Source organism: Pseudomassariella vexata (genome assembly GCF_002105095.1).
Source record: "Pseudomassariella vexata strain CBS 129021 chromosome Unknown BCR38scaffold_5, whole genome shotgun sequence".
Lineage (NCBI taxonomy): Eukaryota > Fungi > Ascomycota > Sordariomycetes > Amphisphaeriales > Pseudomassariaceae > Pseudomassariella > Pseudomassariella vexata.
In genome coordinates this window covers 1977200-2003691 of record NW_024467960.1, presented here as the reverse complement: position 1 = coordinate 2003691, position 26492 = coordinate 1977200, and the positions used below count along the sequence as shown (strand labels likewise).

Sequence of the window (26492 nt, the reverse complement as noted above, 5' to 3'; positions counted from 1 at the left end):
CACGATCTGACCCTTGCAATGTGTGGCGCAAGCTGAGTGGCCAAGTCTTGGCTCCTTTGACTGTACTTGCCTTGTCCACCTCCTTAGAGCTCTGGGCCATCGACGGACGCACTTGGTAGCCTTGCGTCTGTATGATTCAACTAGGCCATCACTACAAATCGCGACGCAGCATCTCCAGGTTTTCTTCTCAACTCCCCTAGCAAATCTTTCTTTCCGCCATCGCATCTTTCATCATGTCCATCTCACCAATCATAACTTTCAAGGCGGGCAGATGCGAACTTCAGGTTAGTTCTCCTTCCCAGAGATACTGTCTACTTGCTTGTTTGCTTAGCTGACATGCACTTCAGCAATCCGAGTCGAAGCCGTACAAAGTAACGCCTCAACCCGAGCCGGGCTACATCTACCTCTACTCAGAAGATGGTTGGTTGTTTTTATCTCCATGGAAGTGACTGAGCTCATGTGAAATTACAGATCTGATCCACTTCTGCTGGCGAGAGCGCAATGAACCGCTCGACTCGCCCACACTAGACCTCGTGATGGTCCCGACCGACGGCCACTTCGTCCCTTACGAACTGCCTGGCGCTAACACAAAGACCAATGGCCGCATCTTCGTCCTCAAATTCATGTCTTCTTCACAACGACACCTGTTCTGGATGCAGTCGAAACCGCAAGGCAGAAGTGGCGACCCCAGCTGGTTCAGCCCGCGGGATCGGAAGATTGGGCAGATCATCCACAGTCTACTACAAGGCGAGGAGGTCGATGTTCAGAGCGAGCTTCGAACGGTCAATAACACAGACAACGACGACTCGCGCCGCGACGATGACGAGACTATGGAGGACGTTGAGGGTCACGGTGACTCGAACAATCCCCACGGCGGGGCAGCTGGAGGTGCCGGACCTGGTGCCACTGGCGGGGACGTACGAGAAGAGGGTGAGGTTGCCAGAGAGGGTGGAGCTGATGGAGCTAGAGCGTAGGTACATTCTCACATGATTTACGGCGTTGAGAGAAGGACATAACCTGGGGAAATGGCATGATGCGCGGCAAAGAGCCAAAAGAGCAAGCTGAGCGCCCCGGCTTTGGGTTGCCATGTACACTAAAGAGTGTTTCTCATAATGAACTGAAGCGTGTCGTCACCAGAATGGCCCAGTCTCCGATATGCCAGAATTTTGGCTAACGTGCCTGTAGTGCCTCTTCTGGTGTTGATGCTGCGACGGCGGTAAGAAACTTCCTCAATTCACTGGAGGGTGGTGCTGGAGCTGGTGCAAGTCAAGGAGAAGGAAAGCTCTACCCGCTGTTATCAGACCTCCTAACACCCGCGACAACCATACCCATGGCCATGCAAGCTACAGTGGACCAGATCGACAATCTGCTCAGCTTCCTACCCCCTGCCGTCCTCATCCTGGCTCAGCAGGCCGACTCAGAAGACGCTTCGACAGAACCAACACCCGATGCCGTCGAGGCAGCTAAGCAGGCGATGAGCATTGGCCAAAAGAAGGCTTTGCTGGAGAAGGTGTTGCGAAGCCCCCAGTTTCATCAAAGCTTGACGAGTCTCACAATGGCGCTCAGAGACGGCGGATTACCCAGTGTGGCGGATGCGCTTTCAATCAAGGTGGATAATGGCGGTTACTTGAAGGGGAGTAGCATGCCCCTTGGAGGGGGAGAAGCTGTGGAAGCCTTTATTCAGGGTGTCAAGAAGACGGTTCAGGAGAAGAAGTAGGGTCATGCTTTGTCATATCAGATGGTCTAGGGTTCAGAACAAGTCCGTCCTTGCACATAAGGTTCAGATATAGATAGATGCCAACCATTGGTTGAACGCAGCTGGATTGACGTTTCCAAATGATCCATACCCCCCAACACGTCAAACCTCCGAATTGCTGGCTGATGAACCTGGAGACTTGATAACCGAAGACAGCATCATGGTAGGGTAACCCTTATATGGAAGGTCCGTGCGTCGCGATTGCTGTTAGCTAACTCCTTGACTCCTTACGCATGCCAAGATAGTTGTTACCCTGAAGCTTGCCGTTTAGAAACATTCGTGGTCCAAAATCGCAACCTCACGAATCGCATCACATTCAAGCCCTCAACTCCCTGAAATCCCAGTTACAGAAACGATGGCGGAAGCAGCGCCAAGTCTCTCCTTCCCGATTGATCCCCAAGAATTTGACAGCGACGAGCGCATCTCGTTCTCCAAGCTAGACAACAAGTTCATCGCAGTCCAGGACGATGGGACCGAATTCGAGTTTGACGCGCAACTGAAGCGCTGGATCCCTACCTTAGACGAAGAGCTGGTCGCGCAACAGCAATCAGCTTATGGAGTAGACGCGACGACAGAAGACTCCAATATCGGGCACCCTAGGAAGAAGCGCAAGACCAACGGCGATCAACCCCACGCCCGGCCGCACAAGAAGCACAAGAACCCGCCGCAACCGCGGCAGAACACAGCCGTCTACGTTACGGGCCTGCCGCTCGACGTGACAGTGGATGAGGTGCACGATGCGTTTTCGCGCAAGTGCGGTGTCATTGCCGAGGAGATCGACAGTGGGCGGCCGCGCATCAAGCTGTACACCGATGACAATGGGCAGTTCAAGGGCGACGCACTAGTGGTGTTCTTCAAGCCGCAGAGTGTCGATATGGCCATTATGCTGCTGGACGATACAGATTTCCGGTATTCGGCCTCGGGGCTGGCGAGCGGGAGGATGAGGGTGCAGGCTGCAGATTCAAGTTACAAGAAGACGCACTATGAGAAGGAGGGTGAAGGTGAGGCTGGTGGTGCAGCTGGTGGGGATGGCAATGTGGCTACTGCGGATATTCATAACCCAATTACGGGTGCGGGAAAGCCGAAGGACAAGACGCGCGAGCAGGACAAGAAAAAGATTATCAAGCGGACACAGAAGCTGGACGCCAAGCTGGCGGATTGGGATGATGACGACCCGTATGGCGGACAGCTGGAGACAGCCGCGCGGCGGGACAAGATGGTCATACTGCGACACATGTTTACGCTCAAGGAGCTCGAGGAGGATCCGGCGGCACTGCTGGAGATCAAGGAGGATATCCGAGAGGAGTGCGAGACGATAGGACCCGTCACCAACGTGGTGCTGTATGATCTCGAGGAGGACGGCGTGGTGAGCGTCAAGTTCAAGACGCCTGATGATGCGGAGAAGTGTGTGGAAAAGATGGATGGGCGGGCGTTTGATGGACGGATTGTACGGGCTACCGTTGCGAATGGGCGGGAGCGGTACAAGAAGTCGGGGAAGAAGCAGGATGAAGATCTTGCTGCTGAAGAGGAGGCCGAGGGGTGAACCTCTATTTTGTGATATTGACTGGCGCCACCGCCTTGCAGACCACTATTGCCCGAGGGTTCATCTTCAGTAAAATGCATGAGTACACCCTCATACTCTAGAGCATTTTCAGATCCCCGAGCCCAGCTTCAAGGCTGCACTCGGACGGGGACAAAGGGATGGTGAGGGAAAGAGAGAAATGCTTGTACTACCACGTATAAACTAGGTATGATTTGCATCAGCTGGCTTCCGACCAGTACGAGGAGCACCGAATGAGAGCACGAAAGCTTCTGCTGGATACCATAACGATTCACTTGCACTGAGATGCAAGTGAAGTGGGATCCCGCCGGCAGGCTTTACAAATGAAGCACATGGCCAAGGACAAATTACAGGATGAGTTGAATTGTTGGTAGATGATATTCCTCATTTTTGACATCGTTTTTATCTGAAGTGGTATCACACGCCTCACGACAACGCCCCAGTCGCTTTTCCATTCCCAGTAACAATCTCATACTCCTTCGCCATGACCCACCAACCCGCCGCCTCAATAATCCGACAAACAATTTTAACCTCCTCCATAGACCTTGGCGCATATACCATGACAAAGTTGCGCGGGACCGGCATCCTCATCCATCCCGAGCCCTGCGAAGTCAAAGGGTGCCTCTGCCCCCACCCCTTAGCTAGCACTTCTTTCACATCATCCGGGTGCAGGTTCATATGCATCGAGTGATCCGAATTGTGGACGTGACATATCTCGCCTTGACATGTATTGTTGAACGGGAACCGGGCAAACAGGCCCAAGCCGTGCTTCTCAAAGCACGACGTTCCGATGGCGATTCCGTCACTGTGCTTGGCTCCGTGGTTCTCGAGGATGCGCCGCAGTGCCAAGTAGCAGTCCTGCGGGCCTCGCTGGTCGACCTGCCGCTGGGGCGCGATGCCGGCTACGGTTGGACGCGGACCGCAGCGGTACGGGAGCGAACTCCGGCTGAGGATGCCTGCTGAGGGTTCGGTGGCCGGATCGGGCTGGAGGGGTTCGAAGGGATCGCGGAGGGCCCAGAGACGGAACCAGTTGATGCGGATGTAGCCTTGGGGGGTGGCGGGCGTGCCACCAGGTCCGAGTTTGAGGTAGTTGTGGTAGTCGTTATGTACATAGAGGAGTATGGGAGCCAGGCCGATCAGTGTAACCACGACTGAGGGCTGTAAGAAGTGGAGGCAGAGAATCAGGGACGTGGCCAGGGTGAAGATGGCTGGGCCGTCCAACGTGATGGACATGGGATCTTGCCGGATGGTGAAGCTAATGGTCAATCCATCACCATCGTCGACACATGAGGTCGTCGTGTTGGAGGCTTCGGGCCGTGTAAGAGAAAGAGCACACATGACTTTGGTCTGTAGAAGGACAGGCGGGTGGTTAACGGAAAACCAATGAGCTCGAAGTGTGAACCACTCATCAATGTGACGCTGAGGTAGGTTGGGAGGGAAGGAAAACAGACTTAGGAAATGTCGTTCGAATAAGACGATAGGGAGAAATATAAACCTTGAGCCTAAAAGAGACGGCAGTGAGAATGCCATTCATTGATGGCCTCCAAGTATTGGCAAAAGTGAGGGGGCGGTCTTGTGGTCCTTTACGAGGAAGGAAAGCCGCGGGACACAGACTGGCCGAGAGACGATCTTGATCGTGGGTTGCCGCTGCCTTGCATTGAGCTCTGATGTCAAGTGACGGAGTGCCACTACAGAAAAATAACCCTTGACTGAGTTTGGGGCATCATGACTGGCTCGTTTGGCTGCTGTCACGTTTGGTCATCACCGGGATCGGTGACCGCCTTGCACCTGCACTAGTAGTAACAAACTCGAGGAGAATATGATCCGGATAGAACTTTTAGTTTCGGTAGGTTTCCTGTGTCTGGTAACACTCATTATGATGCAGTTCCCCAGAGATGGTCGCCGGCATGGCCACAATTCGGACGGCGAGCATGTGTCTGTCTGTCTGGACGACCCATGACCGTGGACCAATTACCAAATAAGGACGAAATAGTGCGTGGTAATTTCCACCGAGAACCGCTCACCCCGCCTTGCCGCTAGACTGACGTCGGACAGGCCGCATATTTCGGCGCCGTGATTCGATATTGCGCCTGCACCTGTGCCTGACCACCTTGCCGGAAGTGCTTCCCGTCTTCTTCCGATCAACCCAAAGGTGAAGGCTACAGGAATTGGACGACAGCCTGCATTGGTGCGAGCCTTGTCGGCGTACTTGGAATGCTTCGATGGCACGACCAGAGGAGGGGTCAAGTTCAGTCCGCAGGTACAGTCGACGGGTCAAACCTTCACAAGAGATCCCTTTCTAAGATTGGTGTAACAGCGCAATGGAGGTCAATTCATAATGAATTCAATCTGGACTTTTGACAGACAACGAAAGGTGGAGGGTTCCGTCCTGTCGCTCAAGTGTTTCTTGCCTTGGTGAATATGTCATTTCCGGACCCCAAAGAATAGCACCGAATGATAATAACCTCGAGCGTTATTTGCGTTGCGAACCTGGCCCGGCTCATGTAAACGTCAACCTAAACATGGTGGAAACGGTGGCATATGTCAGCAGTAACCTGGGGTAACACTTACCTTGTGACAGATTGGCCCACAGAAGCCTGCAGAACTAAGGGAAGTTGGACCACTTGCAAGTGAGTTAGTTCCCATCTTCATCTGGCCACTTGGGTCTGCAGGTTTGGCGCAAGTACATAGCAAGCCTCTCTGTACTTCATGGACGGTGGCTGGACGAAGCCAGCTCCCAGCGATACACGTGTTGAGGTAGTGTGAGCAGATACGCCCGATATCAACCTTGCGAATTCAACGGTCCTAGCTGCAAATGGAAGGCTCTATGGGTAGCAGCTTCCGCCCGCCAAAGCTTCGCAGCCGCGCAATCTTGCAGTCTCTATGACAGTGCTCCGCTGGGCGCAACTTTCATGGCTTGCCTGTTCGAATCCGCCAGTATAGGGTTTCCTTGCTGGACGCAAGCTTGCTTTCATCACCAGCAAGGTCTGAAATACAGATGAAAGTGTGCTATGCGATAAGATGATCAAATACACCCTGTGCAGCTGGTGCATTGGCGTGGGGAATTTGGGTCAGAGCCCCCACGTCCAATGACTTACAACACTGAAGTCGGAACACGTCCCTAAACTTCCATGTTCTCGAGTGCCGGCCCGTCCTAACTATTTGCGCAACACAGCCGGACGATGCAAGGGAAAAAGTGAATCAAAGAAGTGGATGGGGAAGCAAAGGGGACTGCTCTTTACGTTGGGGGACTCGGGGGACTCGGGGGACTCGGGAGACTCGGTTGTCATGAGACGGAATGTTGCAATTAACTTTTGTGCGTCGTTACGGGGTGAAAGACACACTCATTCGATCTGCCAATGCCCAGAACGCGTCGATCGATACTTTTTACCTACCCAGGAGATAATTTATTCTTGAAGCCGTGCTAAAAGCATCTAATTCTGACATGCCGAACAACAATGGTTGGTTGATGCTGGTATTGAACGTTGCTGGGGGATTACTTAAGTATTGATGCCACCATGCAAGTGAGACGGGATAGCTGGCACCATTTCCAAGTTGCACATGCAATCAGGGATTAGCGAGATCTTGGAAAGGTGGTACGGCTGGTCTCTTGTAACAAGGTTCTCGTTCCTCCGGAAAGTACGGATGAATTGGTTGTTTTTGGGGTACGTACAGTCCAGACTGACCATCAGCCCAAAGCTAACAGGATTATTGACAGGACTCGCAACGGCAATGTACAATGACTGATAGCATAATACTGATGAAATTACGTCGTTTGGCGCGTACTATAATTGTAGAATTCAGTGCTAACGTCTTCGGCGCCATTGGCTTCGGGAGCCTGCAGCTACGAACTCACGGCCTGGGACGGGGATTCGGCTGTGGAAGGTTGCTTGGTTGCTCATGACAACTTCTTTTGGTGTTCTTGGTGTTCTTGGTGTTGCGCCCGGCAGCCAAGTCCTTGATCCAAAATGGGTGGCTGCCGTCATTGGCGGCTCCACGCCAAGATGGCCAGCCAGGACAGGGGCTAAAAGCCGGGGGGGGGCAACGACTCGACGACCCAAAACATGGCAGGACTCAGTTTAAAGCATTGATTTGGAAGCTGTCTGAGAAGTAAAGGGCGAACTATCCACATCCGTTTCCGTTTCCACCAATCTTGGAATCCCCAAAGGAGGCCACCTTCGACGAATTCACGATAATAATCCACGACTCTACTTCGGACATACCATCCAAGGTGCTTCGTTCACTTCCCGCGCCGCAGATAGTGTGGAATCATCGTGCGTAGCCAGCCCTGTTGACCGATAACATATCGATCTTCGACAGTTGGCTACGGCGAGACACCACCAATACTTGGCAAGAACAACTTTGAACGACACACTGGCTTCTCCACAGTGGCCAGCTTCTCGTCAAATCGCAACTTGCGACACAATTGCAAAAGCACGCAGGTATCCTGGTATGTAATGTACCCCAACTATCTCGGAGAAGGTCGCTAACTCACAGCTACAGCAAGACAGCTTCACTGCTCTCCTGGCCAAGTATGGGAGTTTTCTCCCTCAACTCGGTCCGATCTCGCGACGGACGACTACCGATATACGAGAACCTCAAAGAACGCGACTCGAACGACATTGACTCGTATGATGAATCCGACTACGACGATTCCTCCGTCATCTCGTCTCCCGGCACCAACAACTCAAGGCACACGTCTTCGTCGGCGACGCCTATCATGTCCAAGAAAACGTATAGTCTCGCACGCCGGCCAGGGCGAGCGTTGGGAGCCTACCGTTTACCCAACAAAGTCATCCGATACCTCTGTATTGGGTTAATCTCCACCATCTTGCTTTTCATGTTCACCCTCATCCGTGCAAGCCAAAATGAGAACAGAAGGTTAGTAGAAGGCAAGGTGGATAGAGGGCCCATGGCTCCGCCGATCTGGGAGCAATACCCCTTCCTTACGAGGTACTATGGAGGTATCAGAAATCTGGTCTCATTACAGAAGAATGTTGCGGAGTACCCCCGCCCTGAGGACGAATTGCCCCTGGACAAGCTGTCCTTTGTCAACTACACCAGCATGCAAGACAGGGTTGCAAGCCGCGCCCTGCCTGCAAGCAAAGAAAACCTTGCTCATCCCAAGAGTATTTTCAAGACGGCGCCTGAGACTATCACCGAATGCTTTGTAGACAAGGAGAACCAAGTGCGGATACCACATATCCGCTACTATGAAGGCCGTCCCAGTGGCTTCCCCGAAGCTATTCTGGGTTCATATGACCTCCTCGACCTTCCCGAAGACATCTGTTACGAACGCTACGGCAGGTACGGACCCTATGGCTTCGGCTATTCCGTTCGAGCTGGTGGTCTGGGCGTCGGTGAGCATGGCGAAAAGGAGGGCATTGACTCAACCTGGGAGAAAACACCTCGAGTCAATTGGGTGGATATAGATTGGGCGGGTGCGCAAAAGCGTTGCTACCAAGCGAACGCTGCCCGATACAAGCCTCTACCAGACCGAGTTGCGCCTCCTCACGGCTTCTTCGTTGACGAGAGAGCCCATAACCCTTCCCTCTTTTCTCGGGATGTCCTTCCTGAGACAGTTGCCGCTGGTGAAAAACCTACCTCCGCATCCAGCGACGAAAAGACCGGTGGCGATGTGAAACTTCCCAGAACCGCAGTGGTCATCCGCTGCTGGGATGAATACTGGTTTCGAGAGGAAGATGTTATGAACATCCGATCCGTCATTACGGAGCTCGCTCTAGCGTCGGGCGGTCGTTACGATGTCCACTTGCTTGTGCAGGTCAAGAACGATGCAATGTATCCTGTCTGGGCCGACGCTGAGACGTACGAGAGGCGCATCCGGGACCGTATTCCTCCGGAGTTACGAGGCCTTGTGACACTCTGGACCGAGACCCAAATGCTCTCTCTTTACCAGGGTATCTACGATTTGTATGCTCGTGGACCTGACCTGCCGGTTCACGGTGTGTATCGTGGTTTGCAAATGGCAATGCAGTACTTTGCGTATCAGCACCCTGAGTACGACTATTACTGGCAGTGGGAGATGGACATTCGCTACACTGGTCACTACTATGATCTCTTCGCCAAGGTCGAGAACTGGGCTAAGGAGCAACCAAGAAAAGGCCTTTGGGAGCGTAACTCCCGATTCTATATGCCTACAGTCCATGGAACATGGGATGACTTCAAGCAGATGGCACGAGTACAGTCGGAGATGGGAATTACCGGAGCCGACAACATATGGGATGGCGTAGCTGGTAATAAGAAGAAGGGTCAAGCACAGGGGTCTTTCGCAACAAGGGGTGAAAGAACCGTCTGGGGACCCGAGCGGCCGCACGAACAAGAAGATTGGTTCGAGGAGGAGAACGACCCCAAGCCCCCGACTACTTATGAGAAGGACAAATATATTTGGGGCGTTGGTGAGGAAGCGGACTACATCACATTCAATCCCTTGTTCGACCCCGAGGGCACAACCTGGGGATTGGCTGACGACATCACGGGCTACAACACGACCGCAGGTCAACCTCCTCGCCGTGCTCAGATCATCACCGCATCTCGCATGTCCCGTCGTCTCCTCATGACGATGCACCGGGAGACAGCTTTTAAGAAGCACTTTGCCTTCCCCGAGATGTGGCCGGGTACGGTTGCGCTGCAACACGGTTATAAAGCCGTTTTTGTGCCTCACCCCCTCTACGTCGACCGCGAGTGGCCGACTGAGCTCTTGGCCCGCACCCTTAACAACGGGAAGAACGGCGCCAGTGGCGGTTCGCGGACCTCGGTTTTTGGTCAGCGTGAGCACAACCTCCGTGGCCTGACCTGGTTCTATGACTCGGGCTTTGCACCCAACTTGTATAGGCGTTGGCTTGGCCTCAAGGTCAATAACGACGGCGGTGAGGAGTTCGAGTTGACCGAGGACAAGAGCAAGAACGGCACCATAGTTAGCGAGATGCGGGGCGGCGAGGGCAGGATGTGTCTGCCGCCAATGCTGCTCCACCCCATCAAGAACGTCGACTTGCCGGTAGAGGAGGAGCACGACGAGGTTGAGGTACCAGAGTCCGACCCCGCTGCATAGGGTAGGAGTGGGCGGCGGCTTAGTAAATATGTGGTGCTTTACTGTTGGATATATATAATGTTGGCTTTCATGAGGCGTCACAGGATGAACTTGACGAGACTGGCGTTGAGGGCTGTTGCATTCGGATCCACGATCTGCTGGGGGGAGCAGCTATTATTAGAAACTTACACCCACCATTGAGGTTCTGCTTTATTATTTTCTTGGGGGTTCAGATGAGAGCACACACACACACACACATATATATATATATATACATTGATGGACGATTCATGGCCAGAGTTCGCATGAATCCACTTTGAAACTCCCTAGTCTGTGTTGGTCGTGATGGTAATGACAGGAGGAAACTCGGTATTATTGCGGATTAAGACTTTTGTGATGTGTCTGAATCCCATGACCGAGCCTTTGTAGTATAGCATAAGTACATTCTGGAATTTGCTGATGTTTAGGGAAGGTTTTCTAGGAACGAGTATATGCTTTGCCCAATCCATGCCCATGATCCTGCTGCTTGAGGTAGTCTACCCCGGTGGTTGACACAAACTCGAAGCGGCTTGATCCGATCACTTGTCCAGTTTCGCGGTCCATCACTGATTAAATGTCTACCCGAACACTCAAGATCTCCATCCTCAGAGTAGTACATCCCTCTAGTAGTACCTCGTTACAGGGGCGCAAAGTCTCCGGTAGTGCACTTCACGATTGTGTCATATGGTCTAGGGAGCTCAATAAACCCGGGAGACCGGGGAATCATCTTTGTTACGCTTTGATGCGCCGTCTCTAATGGTCCTGAGTAGTCGCTTTGCCGAACTCCAAATGTTGGAGTAAGTATGTCGGTATGATGCCTTTTGAAAATTGGTTGAGCTTATCGACTGTGTATTCTAAGTCCAAAGGGCGATCGAACTTCTCCATCGGCCCCGGCGTTCCATAGAGCTTGTAGTAGTTATCTCCATGTCTGAATGAACCCTTTTGAGTGTCCCGAAGCGTGAGCCAGGGGCGAGTGGCATGGTGAGATGTTGGGTAGGCTACATCTACACCTAATAACGCTATTCAACTCTGAATACTATCACCAAGGTCACAGGGTCACATGGCCTAGTGGTCAAGTGTTTTAGTTCTGCCTGCCTTCCACTGGATAACCTGATTCTGCAAGGTTGGCTCGCATCGACAGTTCGGAAGGATGATCAGCAGGCAATGCGGGTTACTTCTAAACCACAAGCGAACTTGATCTTTGCCGAGTAGAAGGACAAGTAAATTCTGTGTGTATTTCAAATCCCCCTCCCCCTCGTCCCCCCTCTTTTCTTCTTTTCTTGCGTGTAGAAAGTAATTATCATAGATATTCAGATTGGCAGTAGGTACTATCTGGGAACAGAACACATTGCCTGCTGGCTGTAATTGACTCCCACGAGCTGGGCTAACTTAAAGGCCACTAACAACACCTTGCCTGACAGAGCCGCACGTTCAAATTGGCCGGGACTTAAGCCGCGCGATAGGGTATTCACGTATGGCTATACCACATTGTCTTGCTGGGCTTGATGTAGCATCATATTGACCATGCTGTGTCCTATGCGCCGCATCCACGGAAACTCCTCGTAGGGTCTTTCCCTGGTGGGAGACCAGGAAATATATCAGCAACTATCGTTATTCGTCTCTCGACCTTGAAAGTGTAGATCTAACGGTTGTGCTTATCACGAACCCCAAGGACGGTCGGTATCACGTTATACATCTGATGGCGAGAACGTTCATTCTCACGATAGTTTGATTGTACATTATAAGTCTCTCTACAACATGATCATGCCCTTTTCCCAACTCAAAAGACGCCAAGTTTCCCAAACCAGTAGGTCTCTCCGAGCTCAAGTCATTCGTGAGGGGTGGCCTTCTAGACGACTCGCTTGACCTCAAAGAACCTCCGCAGCCACCAGACCTGGAAGATGGACTCGCCAATAACGACACCAATAACAAAGAGATTCCACCACTTGACCCGGCTGTTCGTGCTCTCGGCTGTGTTGCGGTGGGTTCGCTCTCGAAGGACAATGTAGGACTGCTCATCCTTGACTTGGTTGAGAAGGTCGGATAATTTGCGGACTGGTGCCATGTCAGTGTCTATGGAGCCAGGACTCGTTTGTGGTAAGAGAAAAACTCACCTTCGGTCTCAAGGGGATCCTTCTCGGCTTCATGCTCGGCAACGTAGACGATTCCGTGGACGTTGAAAGACACTTCTTTGCTGTTCGCACCCCAGTGTTCGTTTCCAAAACAGTATAGGTACCTTCCATCGTGCTTGGCATCGAAAGAGTAATCGCCGTTGGAGACTTCTTTCTGGAATGTCTCGTACTGGCCCGCAGGGTTGGTGATCTGAACGAAGAAGGGACCCGTCAGCCAGTGCGCATCAAAAGTGTTGCGAAGCTTGCCCGTACCCAGAAATCAATGTCCAGATTGCCGGCACTACCAAATTCTCTATCGCCGACTTGGAAGGTGACCGTCATCTTGTCATCCTTGTGAAGCTCCTCGTGGAAGCACTCGCGGCCGTGGGCAGGGAGCTGGATGTTGTGGCCGAGCGCAGCCGGAAGGAAGCTGGCCGCTGAAAGCAGCAGGGCTGCAGAGGGGAGAAAATGCATGGCGATTGGTAATGGGCGAGCTACCGCAGTGTTGCAAGAGGTTGGCAAATTCAAGAGCTTCAATGACACGACCACCAGCTCAATTGCACGAGTGGACACTTTGATGGCCTCGGAGAGGTTAAGGCTTAGAACTGTTTAGTGCGATTCGACACCAAGACGTGATTGAAGTTGCAGGGGTACCAGGTACTCGAGGTGGTACCCGGTATTTGACCAACAGACTTGCACTTTCTCTGGGATTGCCAACTCAGGGAGTACACCAAAAGTAAACAACTAAAATAGCATAGAATAGTTGGAATAATATTGATGATATTGAATAATACAGAATAATCAAGATAATAATACATTTTATCCCACAAAAACTCCACTGTAATAGCTGTTACGAGGGTGGAATAGCCAGTGTCTTTAAGTAACTAAGTAACTAAATAACAATGGGAAGGAACCAGCCACTTCAGCAACAACAAGTGTGACCCACAATTACAACTTGGCCACTGCACCCTTGGTCCTGCCGGCCTTGTGTGGCCATTTTTTTACTCGAACACTTCCACCTGGCCAGTCTCGTCCTCACCGCACCAACTACTTCCCACGGGCATCCCCTTTTCGATAACGACACCACGCATCGCCCTCATCGCAACGGGAACTCCTCCTTGCCAGAGCAGGTCTCAACGTCACGACGTAAGTTACCCCCAATTCGCTCCAAACTCAACGCAAAACGCTCCGTGAACTCCGCATCAGCCTTCTTATCCTCAATCGGCCCACTTGCCATTATCAGTAGCGAACAGGTGGTCCCTTCCGAGGTATTGCGGACGCCTGGGAAAGACTCAACTACTTCTAGGAACCATAGCGCTTCAATTTAGAGCTTGACGATCTGTCCTTTCCTACAGGAAACCATCCATTCACCTGGCCGCATATAAACACTCATTACACCCCACGTCGCAATCCATTATTCTTCGTCATCATCAATCAATTGTCAACAAAAGGCTAATCTTGCACCTACTCGCCCAGATCACTACGCCTTCTCATCGAGCATCATACCAACCCACTAGTTTCGCGTCCGCATCACAGTCGCAACCATGGGTCTTACATTCTCGAAGCTGTTCGACAGGTTGTGGGGGAAGAAGGAGATGAGAATTCTTATGGTCGGTTTGGACGCCGCCGGAAAGACCACCATCCTCTACAAGCTCAAGCTGGGTGAAATCGTCACAACAATTCCCACTATCGGTACGCCGTTTCCTCTCTCGGCCAGCCGCTGATCGATCTTGCTAGCCCCTAGCCATCGCGTTTCACTGACACATTTCCCAGGCTTCAACGTCGAAACGGTCGAATACAAGAACATCTCATTCACCGTGTGGGATGTTGGTGGTCAAGACAAGATCCGTCCCCTCTGGAGACATTACTTCCAGAACACGCAAGGCATCATTTTTGTTGTCGACAGCAACGATCGCGATCGTATCGTCGAGGCTCGCGAGGAGCTCCAGCGCATGCTTAACGAGGACGAGCTTCGTGATGCCAACCTCCTCGTCTTTGCCAACAAGCAAGATCTGCCCGTATGTTCCTTTTCTGCCCTCCCTTTCCTATGCGGAAGGCCGCGACTGACACATGACTACAGAACGCCATGAACGCTGCCGAGATTACCGATAAACTTGGCCTGCACTCTCTGCGCCAGCGCGCTTGGTACATCCAATCGACTTGTGCCACGTCCGGTGACGGTCTTTATGAGGGTTTGGAGTGGCTCGCAACTTCCTTGAAAAAGGCAGGGCACCAGTAGAGAGGGGAGAGGCGTACCGGTATGGATGCTGTACGATTTTCATATTAGGGAAAGAGCAATAGGCGTGCCTTCCTGCGTTGTCTGGCGCCACAGGGTAGTCATGACCGTTATTCCATCTACTAGTCTAGTCAGGCAAGAATGTCTTTTTTTTATTTTCGTGATAATTCCATCAATCTAATAGTGATATAAGTGATTTATTCTAAAGGGACAATCAACAAGTTCTTAAGGGATCTTAAGGGATAAACATCGTGCTGTGGAGGGATATGTAGCTTTGTAGAGCTGGTCCAGTGGGGGTTGCATAAGATAGATTTCGGTGTCGTGTTATGCCATTTCACCTCGCTCCCATACTTGTCAATTACGTTGTCAGTAATAACAAGACCTGGAGCCACCAACAGTTGCGTTGTGGATCATAATCAAGTAGCCGTCAAAACCTTCATACATCATGAAGCCAACTATAAGCAAGACTGAGTCGGTTTCTCTGTAACGTGATCCACAAGTCATTTTCGCACACAAGTCACTTTCGCACTTTTTCAAATATTTCAACCTTCTAACTTAGCTTGCACTTTTCTTCCCTCCCACAACATGCCTCGTAAATCCAAAGAAGCCGATCTTCAGCTAGCTATCCAAGCTAAAAAGCGCAACCCTGAAATTTCATGGCGTAAGCTTGGCCGTATCTACAACGTTTGCGACCGTACACTAAAGAATCGATTCGACGGCGACCAAACGCGACACGAAGCTAATATGTTAAAACGAAATCTAACTCAAACCGAAGAGGATACGATTGCCCGACGTATAATTGAGCTAGATGCGCGAGCATTTCCTCCTCGGCTTCGATACGTTGAAGAAATGGCGAATATCCTACGACGTGTACGCGACGCGCCCCCCGTCGGCAAGAACTGGACCACGAACTTCGTTAACCGCCGACAAGACCTCCAAACGCGTTTAAACCGTCGAATTGATTACCAGAGGGTATTTAGCGAAGATACTATCGCGTATTACGCGTGGTTTGAGCTTGTTAGGGACACAATCGCTAAATACGGTATCCTACCGGAGGATATCTACAACTTTGACGAGACGGGCTTCCTAATGGGCATAATCACAACCGGTATGGTTGTAACGAGTGCAGAAAGACACGGACGGCCTAGACAGGCTACACAAGGAGGTCGGGAATGGGTTACGGTGATCCAGGCTATTAATTCGCAAGGTTGGGCGGTACCGCCGTACATCATCTTCGCGGGCAAGGTTCATCTTGCTTCGTGGTATCGCGGTAACGACCTACCGGCCAACTGGAAGGTCGACCTTTCCCATAACGGTTGGACTACTAATAATATTGGTGTGGAATGGGCAGAACACTTTGTTCAATATATTATTAGCCGTCGGAAGGGTGCGAAAAGTCTCTTAATATTGGATGGTCACGAGAGCCACCACTCGATGGATTTTGAGACTTACCTCGCGGCGCACGGCGTAATTACATTGTGTATGCCTTCCCATTCATCCCACAAGCTCCAGCCTTTGGATTTGGTACCTTTTAGTGTGTTGAAACGGCTGTACGGTGCGTTCGTGGAGGGTTTAATGCAAAGGCATCAAACCCATATTGAGAAGCAGGATTTCTTAGCTGGGTTTTTAGAAGCTTTCATTGGTGCTTTTCACGAAAAAAACATCAGATCAGGATTCGAAGTAGCTGGACTTGTTCCTTTTAACCCGGATAGGGTCATATCTACGTTGGATATCGCAAAAGTAGTACGAACACCGACACCCGACCCCCAATTGCCTCCCTCCGTCTGGGTTTCTAAGACGCCTACCAACACCCTCGAAGCCGCATCGCAGTCAACTTTGATTAAAAGTAGCGTCCAGAGGCATCAAGACAGCTCGCCGACGCATATTTTGAACTCAATTAACTCGATTACGAAGGCTACGCATGCAATGATGCATGAGAATGCATTATTACGTCGGGAGAACGAAGAGCTTCGTGAGACGAACCATATACTAAGTAAACGTCGTAGGACGAAAAATAAGCAAATCCAATATGGAGGAGCACTTAGTATAGGTGATGCACAAGTTTTACGGGCCTTGAGGGGTGATATCAAGGTTATGGAGGAGGAAGAAGGGGAAAGCAGTTGTCCTGCAAAGCGCCGGCAGACCGGTATAAGGCGCTGTGGTATTTGCGGAGGGACTGGACATAATGCAAGGACTTGTTCAATACAAGTAGAAACTGATAATGAAGAAGATTTTGAGTAATTTAAAGGATAAAATGCGGGTTATGCATAGGATATTACTGAATTACTTGAAGGTGCCAAGAAAAGTGCGAAAGTGACTTGTGTGCGTAAATGACTTGTGGATCACGTCATTCTATTTTACCTTTCGGATAATGAATTGGAGGTGGGACTGTGCCCCGCAGTCGGCCGCAGTCGGCCCCCGAAGGTTGATAACGATGGAATGAACACATGCCGAGCCCTAACGACTCGATCATGCAGGCATGGTCAACTGGAATCGTACAACTCTCTTCCACCCATTGGCCCATGATGAGGTTGTCAAGAGCTCTACGTCCAGCGAGGAAGCTCATTCCGAGCCCTCAACTCGTCCAAGTCGGTCGAGTGCCAACCCTAATCACTCGCCAGCTCTCCACCGTCTCCCTAACCAACGCAGCCGCAATAGCTTCCGTGCGATCGCGATGCTCAGTACGCACTTCCCACACTCGAACCGGCCTGCACTCGAGAAATTATGCCTCTTCGTCGTCCTCGGCGCTTCAAAAGACAGCTCTGTATGACTTACACGTCGCCCACGGGGCCAAGATGGTGCCGTTCGGTGGCTTCCACATGCCGGTGCAGTATTCTAGACTGTCCGTCTCAGCCTCGCACCACTTCACCCGCTCGCACGCGTCGTTGTTCGACGTAGGCCACATGGTGCAACACCACTTCACGGGCCCTGGTGCCACCGCCTTCCTGCAGCGCATCACTCCCGGGTCGCTGCAAGCCCTCCCATTGCATCAGAGCACCCTGAGCACGTTGCTCTGGCCAGGGACAGGAGGAATTGTGGATGATACGATCATCACGAAGCTCAAAGACGACAAGTTCTATGTAGTCACAAATGCGGCTTGCCGGGACAAGGATCTTGCATACTTGGACGAGCAGCTGGCACAGTGGAAGGCCGAGGGCGGTGAGACGGTCAAGCACGAGGTTTTGGATGGCTGGGGGCTCGTTGCGTTGCAGGGACCTCTGTCGGAGGAGATTCTGGGTGAGATCCTGGTTGCGCCGGGCAAATCTAACTTGAAGGAGCTGTATTTTGGCCAGTGCCTTGTTGCGATGCTGAAGATACGCGGCTCTGACTTGTCGAAGCCGGTTCTGGTTAGCCGGGGGGGTTACACCGGTGAGGACGGATTCGAGATCAGCATTGAGCCTGAGGAGACGGTTGCTGTTACCGAGGCTCTGCTGAAGGCCGGCGGAGAAGAGAAGCTGCGGTTTGCTGGCTTGGGCGCCAGGGATAGCTTGAGGTTGGAGGCGGGCATGTGCTTGTATGGTCATGACCTGAACGATACAACAACCCCCGTTGACGCTGCATTGAGCTGGATCGTTGGGAAAGACAGGCGGGATCCCAAGGCGGACGGTGCGTTCCACGGCGCTGATGTCATCCTGGGCCAGATCATACCTAAGAGCAAAGGCGGGAAGGGCGTTGAGAGGAGACGTGTCGGGCTTGTAATCGAGGGAGCCCCGGCGCGTGAGGGCGTTGAGATATTAGACAAGGAGGGCCAGAAGATTGGCGTCGTGACAAGCGGCTGTCCCAGCCCGACGCTGGGGAAGAACATCGCCATGGGCTACATCAAGGATGGGCTGCACAAGTCGGGCACCGAAGTTGAGGTGGTTGTGAGAGGGAGGAAGCGGAAGGCTACGGTGACGAAGATGCCATTTGTGCCGACCAAGTACCACAAGGGCACTGTTCCGGCATAAATATGATCTGGGCAGTCGAGGGAAGTAGAGTATGTATACTTCAGATGATTGCATGAGCGGCCGCTTTCAACTTGCAGCGTCGGCGATGCCGATGAATTCAACACGATCTATATAGCAGGCTTTCTCGGTATTGGCTTCGCAGATTTGAAGTTCCCAGTTGCAGGACGAAACACTATGAGTGTGCCTACTGGGTGGGTGAAGTATCGGCAATCATGGATAAGTACTGAGGTCTGTACAATGCTCGCTTAGTTCGCGAGTTTTCTGTCGGTACTCCAGGTATTCATTTATCTTTCTGTTTGGCTATCTGCCTTATGTCTGACACTGCTCGTCTCTTTGAACCACGGCTCCTCGTCATTGCCATTTCTCAAGAGCTATGGCCCAGTCACTACTTCACCATTTCTAGGAAATCCTCTGGCCCCCAACGCGGAATGGTCCCGCACGTAATTGTAAGTCGCAGTTTCCTGCTAATCATCTTAGTCAGCTATACATCTATGGCCATTCAAGGGATACAATATTCATTAAAGAATCGTAAAACAGCTTTAAATTATCTCAGACTGAAAGCCATGCCATTCCGATTGGTCAATCCATCAAGTCTGCGTAGTACAGCTAGAAGGCTTTCTAGACGTTGGCACGTTTTTACATCCAAGTGGGTATGTTTGAGTACCACTCGCTCACGTTAGAAACGAAGCAAATCATACTAGGTGTTGGATAACTAGGAAACATCATAGTCCGCTGGATTTGTGGATATTAATGGATATAGTACCACAGCGGTCCATTTCCATATTCTATTATTGTGACAAGTCATGGAGGTAAATAGCAAGTACTCTACGCCTAATGGTTACCTATATCTGTGAGCAAAGCCTTCTTTCTTCTCTTTTCCTTTCTTCACAACTCCCCCACCTTTCGATCCGCGTTCATGAATGTAGTGATTCCACCTACATCACAACATGTCATTATTGCGGTAGAGATCTCAATGGTCTAACGAAGTTGGGGAAGCGCATGACTGCAACAGACAGAGTTTATAGCCTCTGATGTTAGAAATTATACTCCAAATTGTCATCTAGTGCTGTAGACATGCGAACGCAGCTAGACTTTTTCATGCCATTGCATCTTGACAAGCTCAATTTTCTTAGACTCAAGGGCCGAGTATCCTCATTTTTTCACTCGTTTCGAGTGAGACCTCATCCATTTCTTCCCTAGAGTACCCGCTAGAAGGGCGACTCGTCATCGTACTGTGGTCGATGTTGCGTACTAGAGACTATATGCGATTCAATGTAATGTCGTCTTCATTAACATCACAAAATTTGGATGTCTTGTCAGTATGAGGTTTTCCTGATACCGGGTAAGACGCGTCCTTCATATCGTGTTGACATTGGTATATTCTATTTGGGTGAGCAAGGGTGACGGTGGAGAAGATGGTGCCTGTCCGTATTTTGTGTGTTATCAATACGTTTCTACGCAGGGTGCCAATCTAAGCACAGCCAAATGAAGTAGTTTCTTATGGAGATCAGTGCTGGACTGTCATAACCATATTCTTCAATTCATATCATTTTTTGATCTGCTAGACCGTAGACAATCTATTCTCCAATGACGCTCTAGTTTTAGTCGCGCTTCTTCCGTCTTTTATCCATGCCCTCGGAAAGTGCGGCCGCCATGTCATCAACCGTCGTCCCTCTCTTCCTCTTCCCAACCTTCTCCTGTCCCAACTCGGATTCCTCCACAGCCTTAAAGACCTTAGCCGCCCCCTGGAACGAATCCTGGCTGAACCCACCCTCTTCTTCAAAAGTTAAGGCGATCTCCTCCATCTCTCGAACCCATCGATAAGCCTTGGGAGCCATGCCGATGACCCCACCCTGAGCAATCTTCCAGTGCCCGGGAATCATGGTCTGCATTTCATGCTTCAACTCATCCAACACGCCTAGTCTCTCCGCCGTGGTGAAAGCCTGGATGGCAAGTGAAGTAAACCCTTTTGTCGTACTGGCGAAGCACATCTTGAGACCGCTGGCAGCACTGATGTCCGGCGAAATGTGTTTCATGTTGAGAGTCGCGAACAGCTTCTGCCCGATTTCAGATACGTCGGACAGCTTGTGCGGTCCGGAGGTGGGGATACTTGGCTTGTTCCACTCTGGTTCCGCACCGTCGGCTGCGGGGTCGGCAGGTTTGGGCGACGGCGGACCCCCCAGAATACAGCCATCGACGAAGCGGACGGGCAGTCTGGGCTTTTCGAATAAGGAGGCAATGGTCCTTGCCGTGGAAGGCGCCACTGCGTTCAAGTCGGCGAAGTACAGTGGGGTGCTTCGCTGCCGCTGCGTTGTGCCCACCAGGGCGTCTATCACTCTTTGTGCGGTGGCGATGGCGTCCCGTGGTGGTACCACCGAAAGAATGACGGAGCACTCATCTGTCAGGGCGACGTCCGAGTTGAGAATGTCGATGTTGGCGCTCCTGGCTCGTTCGAGGGTGTCGTTGCTGGTAAGAGCTCAGTCTCCGGAACGCACCAAGCCGATGAATCAAGTAAAAAAGAAAGACAGGAAACTCTAGTTGGACCATGGATACACTACCCGCGCCTCCCGTGCAAATAGGGGGGTGTCAAGAATGTCAAGTTGAGAAGCTCGTGCTACCTTCGACCTTGGCAATTTGTTGCAACGGAAAACCCATTCGCTACCAGCAACCTCGCTATGCCCATGCCCATGTCTCCAATGGACAAAATGCCAACCTTGGCTGCGGAGAAACTCATCTCGCCTGAAATTCGGGTACGAACTTGAACGAGCGATTTTCAATGGTTGTGAAATATACCGGCAAGAAGTCGTCAACTTCTTACACTCTTTGCTTCGAAAGCCGGCATTGATTAGAAATACCATGATGGCTCGGATGAGGAGTGAGCACGCCTGCTATCGGTTTCGGTTATTTCCATAGTATGGTAATATGCAATGGGTCGCCTATATCCCATTACAAGGTCTCGGAAGGTATTTCAGCCCCACTCTAAACCCATGTAACATCACATCTCAATGTTGTCTTCCCTTGCAGGAATTCCTCGTGTATTCTGATGAGCTGTCGCGAGGAGGGGTCGGGAAACACAACTGGCCGCGAATCAGACCGGAATGTTTCCCGATGTTCTGAAGCCACATATTTGGCAATTGTCGGCACATGACGTCCCCGATACACATCCCTTACTAGGATCGTCTCAAGGTGTGTCCACCACGGATATCTTCCGAACACCATCACCATTCAGAGTCGTTTAATTAGTCAGGCCTCGCAAAACCTAGCTTCTTGAGGTCACGACTTGGTCGAGAAAAGCTTCGACAGTTGCCATTCAACGTGCCGGGACTCAACTATTCCGGTGCCTAGTTCTGACCACTTTTCCATCATGACCAAGAAACGTTTTCCACAACTATGACGGCGGGGTGAAGAATCCCTCCGTCCCCTACGTAGCCCATCGCTCGTCGGGGACATTTCTTGATGGCTCGGTTTCGTTTATACACATGGTGGTGGAAGAATGTCGCGGTTTCATCACCAGGCGGACGATAATGTCGACGCTACCGGGTTACTTTGAGTAGCCGCATGAAACATGAGAGCCCCAGTTGTTTCCGCGTCTTCTTCATCCCAACATCTTCAGGCTTAAGCCAGATCTGGCATAGACTTCGTCAACGCCGAGGCCGACCGCAGATTACTACACAGTAGCTGAAATCCTCCATCACCACCGACATCATCTACTGGAGCCCAGATATTTGTGGAAAGCTCAACCTCGTTACACTCATCAGGGGCCGATTTAGAGTACCTGGTGACCTTGTGCTGGGTCGAAGGTGTTGGCCAGGAACAAGTTTAAACATAACCCCTCGCAATGTTCATCTGATAGATTCGACCACACGCAAGCCCTCCCAGGTATGTCCAGAAAGGGTAGCCATTCGCTCCGTGGATAGGTCAGCTCGGATTTGGAAGGCCGACCATAACTCGTGGCCTAAGCCGTTTGGGCTAAGTGTACTCCCAGAGGCACCTAGCCACACTCTAGTCCATAACTAGCAGTCGTTAAAAAGTGTGGACTTCTTGCGATCTACACGTCATCACTCCAGCTCGGTCAGCTCGATTCGCTAGGGGGTCTTCAGTGTTTTATTTTCTTTACTTACCGCCGGGCCTCGTAACCTCCGCTCTTGCGATCTTGCGAGGTACCCGACGTTGTTCAGGTACGGTTTCTGAAACCATACCTCCGTCGCATGGTGCTACAGTTGCCAGTTGGGACGACCCACTATCCATCCGCACGCCAATATGCCATAACTGTTCTGGGAGACTTATAATCCTGATCACAACAATGACTTTTTTCTCAACAAGGCTGGCCTGATTATTCAACGTCTTTATTATGGCCACATTACCTTGGCGGGCCGTGTCGCTTGTGTCGGTCATCTTTACATTCCTAGTTGTGTCCCGTTGGCCAACATGGACTAAACGTCAATTTACAACACTATTCGTCGGTCTCTGGTTACTCCAGGGTCTTGCCTGGGGGATATGGAAAGTCTTGTTATACCCTAAGTTCTTCTCACCCCTACGCGGCTTGCCAGAGCCGGCCGGTGGCGGTTTCTTTATGGGCCAGTTCAAGAGGATAGCTGCGGAGCCCACAGGTATTCCGATGAGGGACTGGTATGTCTTGACGACCCTAATAATGCACCTCGTGGCTGACAGTTACTCAGGGTAACCAACGTGCCGAATGAGGGGCTAATTCGATACACGAGTCTCTTTAACATGGAGCGCTTGCTCATCACGTCACCCAAGGCACTTTCCGAGGTTTTGGTGACTCGCAACTATGACTTTGAAAAGCCCTCTCAGTTCCGAAACTCCATCGGTCGAATTCTCGGGATCGGCATACTGCTTGCCGAAGGAGAACAACATCGATTGCAGCGTCGAAACCTCATGCCCGCATTTGCGTTTAGACATATTAAAGATCTGTACCCGGTGTTCTGGAAGAAGAGCCGTGAGGGAGTTGAAGCGATGACCGAGGAGATCACCAAGAACGCCTCTCTACACGCAACCTCCAAGGACCTCGAGAAAGCGCTGTCTGAAACGGGCAAGAAAACTGCTGTCTTAGAGGTTGGCTCCTGGGCGTCTCGGGTCACGCTTGATATCATTGGAGTCGCGGGACTGGGCAGGGACTTTGGGGCCATCAAAGATCCCAACAACGAACTGAATCAAACTTACCAGAGTCTTTTCAAACCATCAAAGCAGGCCCAAATTCTGGGGATCATGTCGTTGTTGCTCCCGAATTGGGTTATCACGCATTTGCCTGTCAAGCGAAACAATGATATCAACCTGGCAGCCCGAACTATTCGCTCCGTATGCAACGACATTATCCTGGAGAAGAAACAGAGGCTTGCGAGAAAGGAACCCACAGATCCGGACATAACCTCCATCGCCCTCGAGTCCGGCGGCTTCACAGACGAGAATCTCGTCAACCAGCTCATGACCTTTCTAGCGGCCGGGCACGAAACCACCGCATCGGCCATGACATGGGCCGTCTACATGCTCTGCCGCCATCCGGAAATTCAAACTAAGCTCCGCAAGGAAATCCGCGAAAATCTACCCTCCATGTCCTCCGACCGCGACGTCACCAGCCTCGAAATCGACCACCTCCCCTACCTAAATGCCGTCTGCAGCGAAGTCCTGCGGTACTACTCCCCCGTACCCCTGACCACCCGCGAATCTGTTATCGACACCAGCATCCAGGGCCATTTCGTCCCTAAGGGAGTACGCATCATTCTTTGCCCCTGGGCCACCAATCTCGATAAGAAGTTGTGGGGCTCCGACGCAGATGAATTCAAGCCCGAGCGGTGGATTGCGAAAGATGGGGATGAGCAGACGAAAGCTACGGCTAGCGGTGGGGCGTCAAGTAATTACGCATTCATGTCTTTCTTGCATGGGCCAAGGAGTTGTATTGGGCAGAGCTTTGCCAAGGCCGAGTTTGCGTGTCTTTTGGCGTCGTGGATAGGGAGGTTCGAGTTTAGGTTGAGGGACGAGGAGGAGATGGATGAGGAGAAGATGTTGATTAAGGGGAGTGTCACGGCTAGGCCGGCGAAGGGACTGTATGTGTATGCTACGGTTGTGGAGAGGTGGTGACAAGAGGTGGTTCACAATTGGATGGAATGGGATTTGTACATGTGCTTCGGTTTTGTTGCTGGGAATGTACGGAAGGCTTATCTTGAAAATGCTTCTGGTTGGACCACTATGGAAGCACAAACTGTGTTTCAAGGACAAGGGATTTCATTCATAATATCTATAGGTCGTCACGAAGAATTCAAGGCAACGCATATTCTCTTAGCCCTCATGAGGTACGAGTGATAAGCTGACGGTACACAGAACAAACAGGACAGATGCGAAGTCTTGATTACTATATTTGACAACACACAACACTCAATACAAGTCGCCATTGGTCAGCAGCTACGGAATGTTGATTGCCAGTGATTTTCTCATCCATGTCTACCAGTCAGTCCGTGGAGTAAGCGTGCTGGCGGAGAGAGTTGGATACAGTGAAGAATGCTATTGCATGAAGTAATCAAAGTGGGGTAAGTCCTGAATCGGAGACGAGAAGACGCAGTTAGGTTCCAGCCCTAACAGGCCTAGCTTATTATCGTCAAAGTGGTGTAGGAGAGTATAAGACGATGACGATGTCCCCAACCAACCTCGCTCCGAACCACAACATAGGTTTTCTCTACCTTGGTACAGTGAGTGTGTCCTTCGGCCACCGTCCTCATTCCCTGAGGAAATCCCAAGGTAAGCAGGCGACAACTGAATCTGACGCGCTTGTTTCGCACATTCAAATTCAGTTGATGTGTTCTGTCTTTTTTCACATTTCATCGGAACGCAGCCCAACCTATTGCAATATATTTTGTGGAAGTCAAGGCCACACATTTGATGATCGGCTTTGAGGGTAAGATGGGGTTTTCTAACCCTTTTTTGGTGGAAGACACGCACGGATCAGATATGCTTCTGTGCGCCCCTCGGAAGAATCCTTCGCTGGGTCTTAATGCCAAGTTGCACTCTTTCTTTCGCCTTCGGGCATTTGGTCAATTTGAAACGATACAGAGAAGATTAGCATGGCGTAAGTTCGAATCTTGCATCTAGCAATATGATAGACACTAATAGTTCTCCAGCCCTGCACTAAGGATGACACGCTATACAAAGAAGAAGCAAACCATTTTTTTTTTCTTTTTGGTCTTTTGGTCGGGTTTCAAATCCAACCTGAGCCTCGAAAACCCTCCTTATCCTCTTCTGGATTTTTCCTCGTTACTACTGGCATTGGTCCTCAATTTGAAAGATGAGGTAACTGAATGGACAAGTAATGTGAATAAACATGACATACAAATCATTATGCTACACACTGGCCTGATTGCAATATCCACTGGAATGGCCTTGAAGCATGATGCATCTGAATACCACTTAGCACGTACTAAATACAGATGCTTAAGTAAAGTACTAGATGTCTAAGGGTAATCATACCGTTACGAGCCTAGCTGGCAGGAGAGAACACTCCCCTTTCTTGTCAGAGCAGAAGTCGACGTTATTGCGACAAAGGACGGTGTTATCTAGGGGTGGCTCTATTGGGTGCTATTTGCATTCCAAGCTCCAAGCTCGCTCAGCTCTCTTCGCAAGTTAAATATCTTCAAAGTTTGATTTACTAGTATTTGAGCTTGTCCTTCGCCCCGATTTGAGATGTGTGATTTGACGACCACATATTTCCCTTAGAATGTCCCTAGTTGTGGAATTGGGTCTAATTCATACTTCGGCGGGGCAGACAAGGACATAATCGTACAG

General features: G+C 51.0%; 10 protein-coding genes across 10 annotated transcripts; 7 read left to right on the top strand and 3 right to left on the bottom strand.

Annotated features, from left to right (window-relative positions):
- The first annotated feature begins 88 nt into the window (after window positions 1-88).
- BCR38DRAFT_429989 (proteasome complex subunit Rpn13 ubiquitin receptor-domain-containing protein) lies at window positions 89-1995 on the top strand. The gene is made up of 4 exons (XM_040860011.1): window positions 89-284; window positions 348-420; window positions 472-970; window positions 1186-1995. The coding sequence occupies exons 1-4, from the start codon at window positions 234-236 to the stop codon at window positions 1715-1717; spliced, it is 1155 nt and encodes a 384-aa protein (XP_040717322.1). The 5' UTR covers window positions 89-233; the 3' UTR covers window positions 1718-1995.
- On the top strand, window positions 1996-3674 carry BCR38DRAFT_429988 (uncharacterized protein). Its single transcript, XM_040860010.1, has one exon. The coding sequence runs from the start codon at window positions 2112-2114 to the stop codon at window positions 3297-3299; it is 1188 nt and encodes a 395-aa protein (XP_040717321.1). The 5' UTR covers window positions 1996-2111; the 3' UTR covers window positions 3300-3674.
- A 69-nt stretch (window positions 3675-3743) lies between these two features.
- On the bottom strand, window positions 3744-4655 carry BCR38DRAFT_340478 (uncharacterized protein; the record flags this gene model as incomplete). The annotated part of the gene is made up of 1 exon (XM_040855793.1): window positions 3744-4655. One exon carries the CDS (start codon window positions 4653-4655, stop codon window positions 3744-3746), a length of 912 nt encoding a protein of 303 aa, XP_040717320.1.
- Window positions 4656-7597: 2942 nt separating this feature from the next.
- BCR38DRAFT_177977 (uncharacterized protein) lies at window positions 7598-10490 on the top strand. The gene is made up of 2 exons (XM_040853910.1): window positions 7598-7767; window positions 7825-10490. Exon 2 carries the CDS (start codon window positions 7852-7854, stop codon window positions 10384-10386), a length of 2535 nt encoding a protein of 844 aa, XP_040717319.1. The 5' UTR covers window positions 7598-7767; window positions 7825-7851; the 3' UTR covers window positions 10387-10490.
- Window positions 10491-12003: 1513 nt separating this feature from the next.
- Window positions 12004-13336, bottom strand: BCR38DRAFT_429983 (endosomal P24B protein). The gene is made up of 3 exons (XM_040860009.1): window positions 12789-13336; window positions 12519-12726; window positions 12004-12459 (listed from the first exon to the last, which is right to left on the bottom strand). The coding sequence occupies exons 1-3, from the start codon at window positions 12987-12989 to the stop codon at window positions 12254-12256; spliced, it is 615 nt and encodes a 204-aa protein (XP_040717318.1). The 5' UTR covers window positions 12990-13336; the 3' UTR covers window positions 12004-12253.
- Window positions 13337-13884: 548 nt separating this feature from the next.
- Window positions 13885-15045, top strand: BCR38DRAFT_177922 (ADP-ribosylation factor 1). The gene is made up of 3 exons (XM_040853909.1): window positions 13885-14207; window positions 14289-14533; window positions 14596-15045. The coding sequence occupies exons 1-3, from the start codon at window positions 14060-14062 to the stop codon at window positions 14752-14754; spliced, it is 552 nt and encodes a 183-aa protein (XP_040717317.1). The 5' UTR covers window positions 13885-14059; the 3' UTR covers window positions 14755-15045.
- Window positions 15046-17159: 2114 nt separating this feature from the next.
- BCR38DRAFT_429973 (uncharacterized protein) lies at window positions 17160-19005 on the top strand. The gene has a single exon (XM_040860008.1). It carries the CDS (start codon window positions 17199-17201, stop codon window positions 18696-18698), a length of 1500 nt encoding a protein of 499 aa, XP_040717316.1. The 5' UTR covers window positions 17160-17198; the 3' UTR covers window positions 18699-19005.
- A 1201-nt stretch (window positions 19006-20206) lies between these two features.
- On the bottom strand, window positions 20207-21741 carry BCR38DRAFT_429972 (6-phosphogluconate dehydrogenase). Its single transcript, XM_040860007.1, has 2 exons — window positions 21317-21741; window positions 20207-21164 (listed from the first exon to the last, which is right to left on the bottom strand). Exons 1-2 carry the CDS (start codon window positions 21430-21432, stop codon window positions 20300-20302), a joined length of 981 nt encoding a protein of 326 aa, XP_040717315.1. The 5' UTR covers window positions 21433-21741; the 3' UTR covers window positions 20207-20299.
- A 1308-nt stretch (window positions 21742-23049) lies between these two features.
- On the top strand, window positions 23050-24797 carry BCR38DRAFT_339091 (cytochrome P450 97B3; the record flags this gene model as incomplete). The annotated part of the gene is made up of 2 exons (XM_040855676.1): window positions 23050-23327; window positions 23378-24797. 2 exons carry the CDS (start codon window positions 23050-23052, stop codon window positions 24795-24797), a joined length of 1698 nt encoding a protein of 565 aa, XP_040717314.1.
- Window positions 24798-25682: 885 nt separating this feature from the next.
- Window positions 25683-26330, top strand: BCR38DRAFT_177882 (uncharacterized protein). Its single transcript, XM_040853908.1, has 2 exons — window positions 25683-25779; window positions 25832-26330. Exons 1-2 carry the CDS (start codon window positions 25775-25777, stop codon window positions 26163-26165), a joined length of 339 nt encoding a protein of 112 aa, XP_040717313.1. The 5' UTR covers window positions 25683-25774; the 3' UTR covers window positions 26166-26330.
- Window positions 26331-26492: the final 162 nt, after the last annotated feature.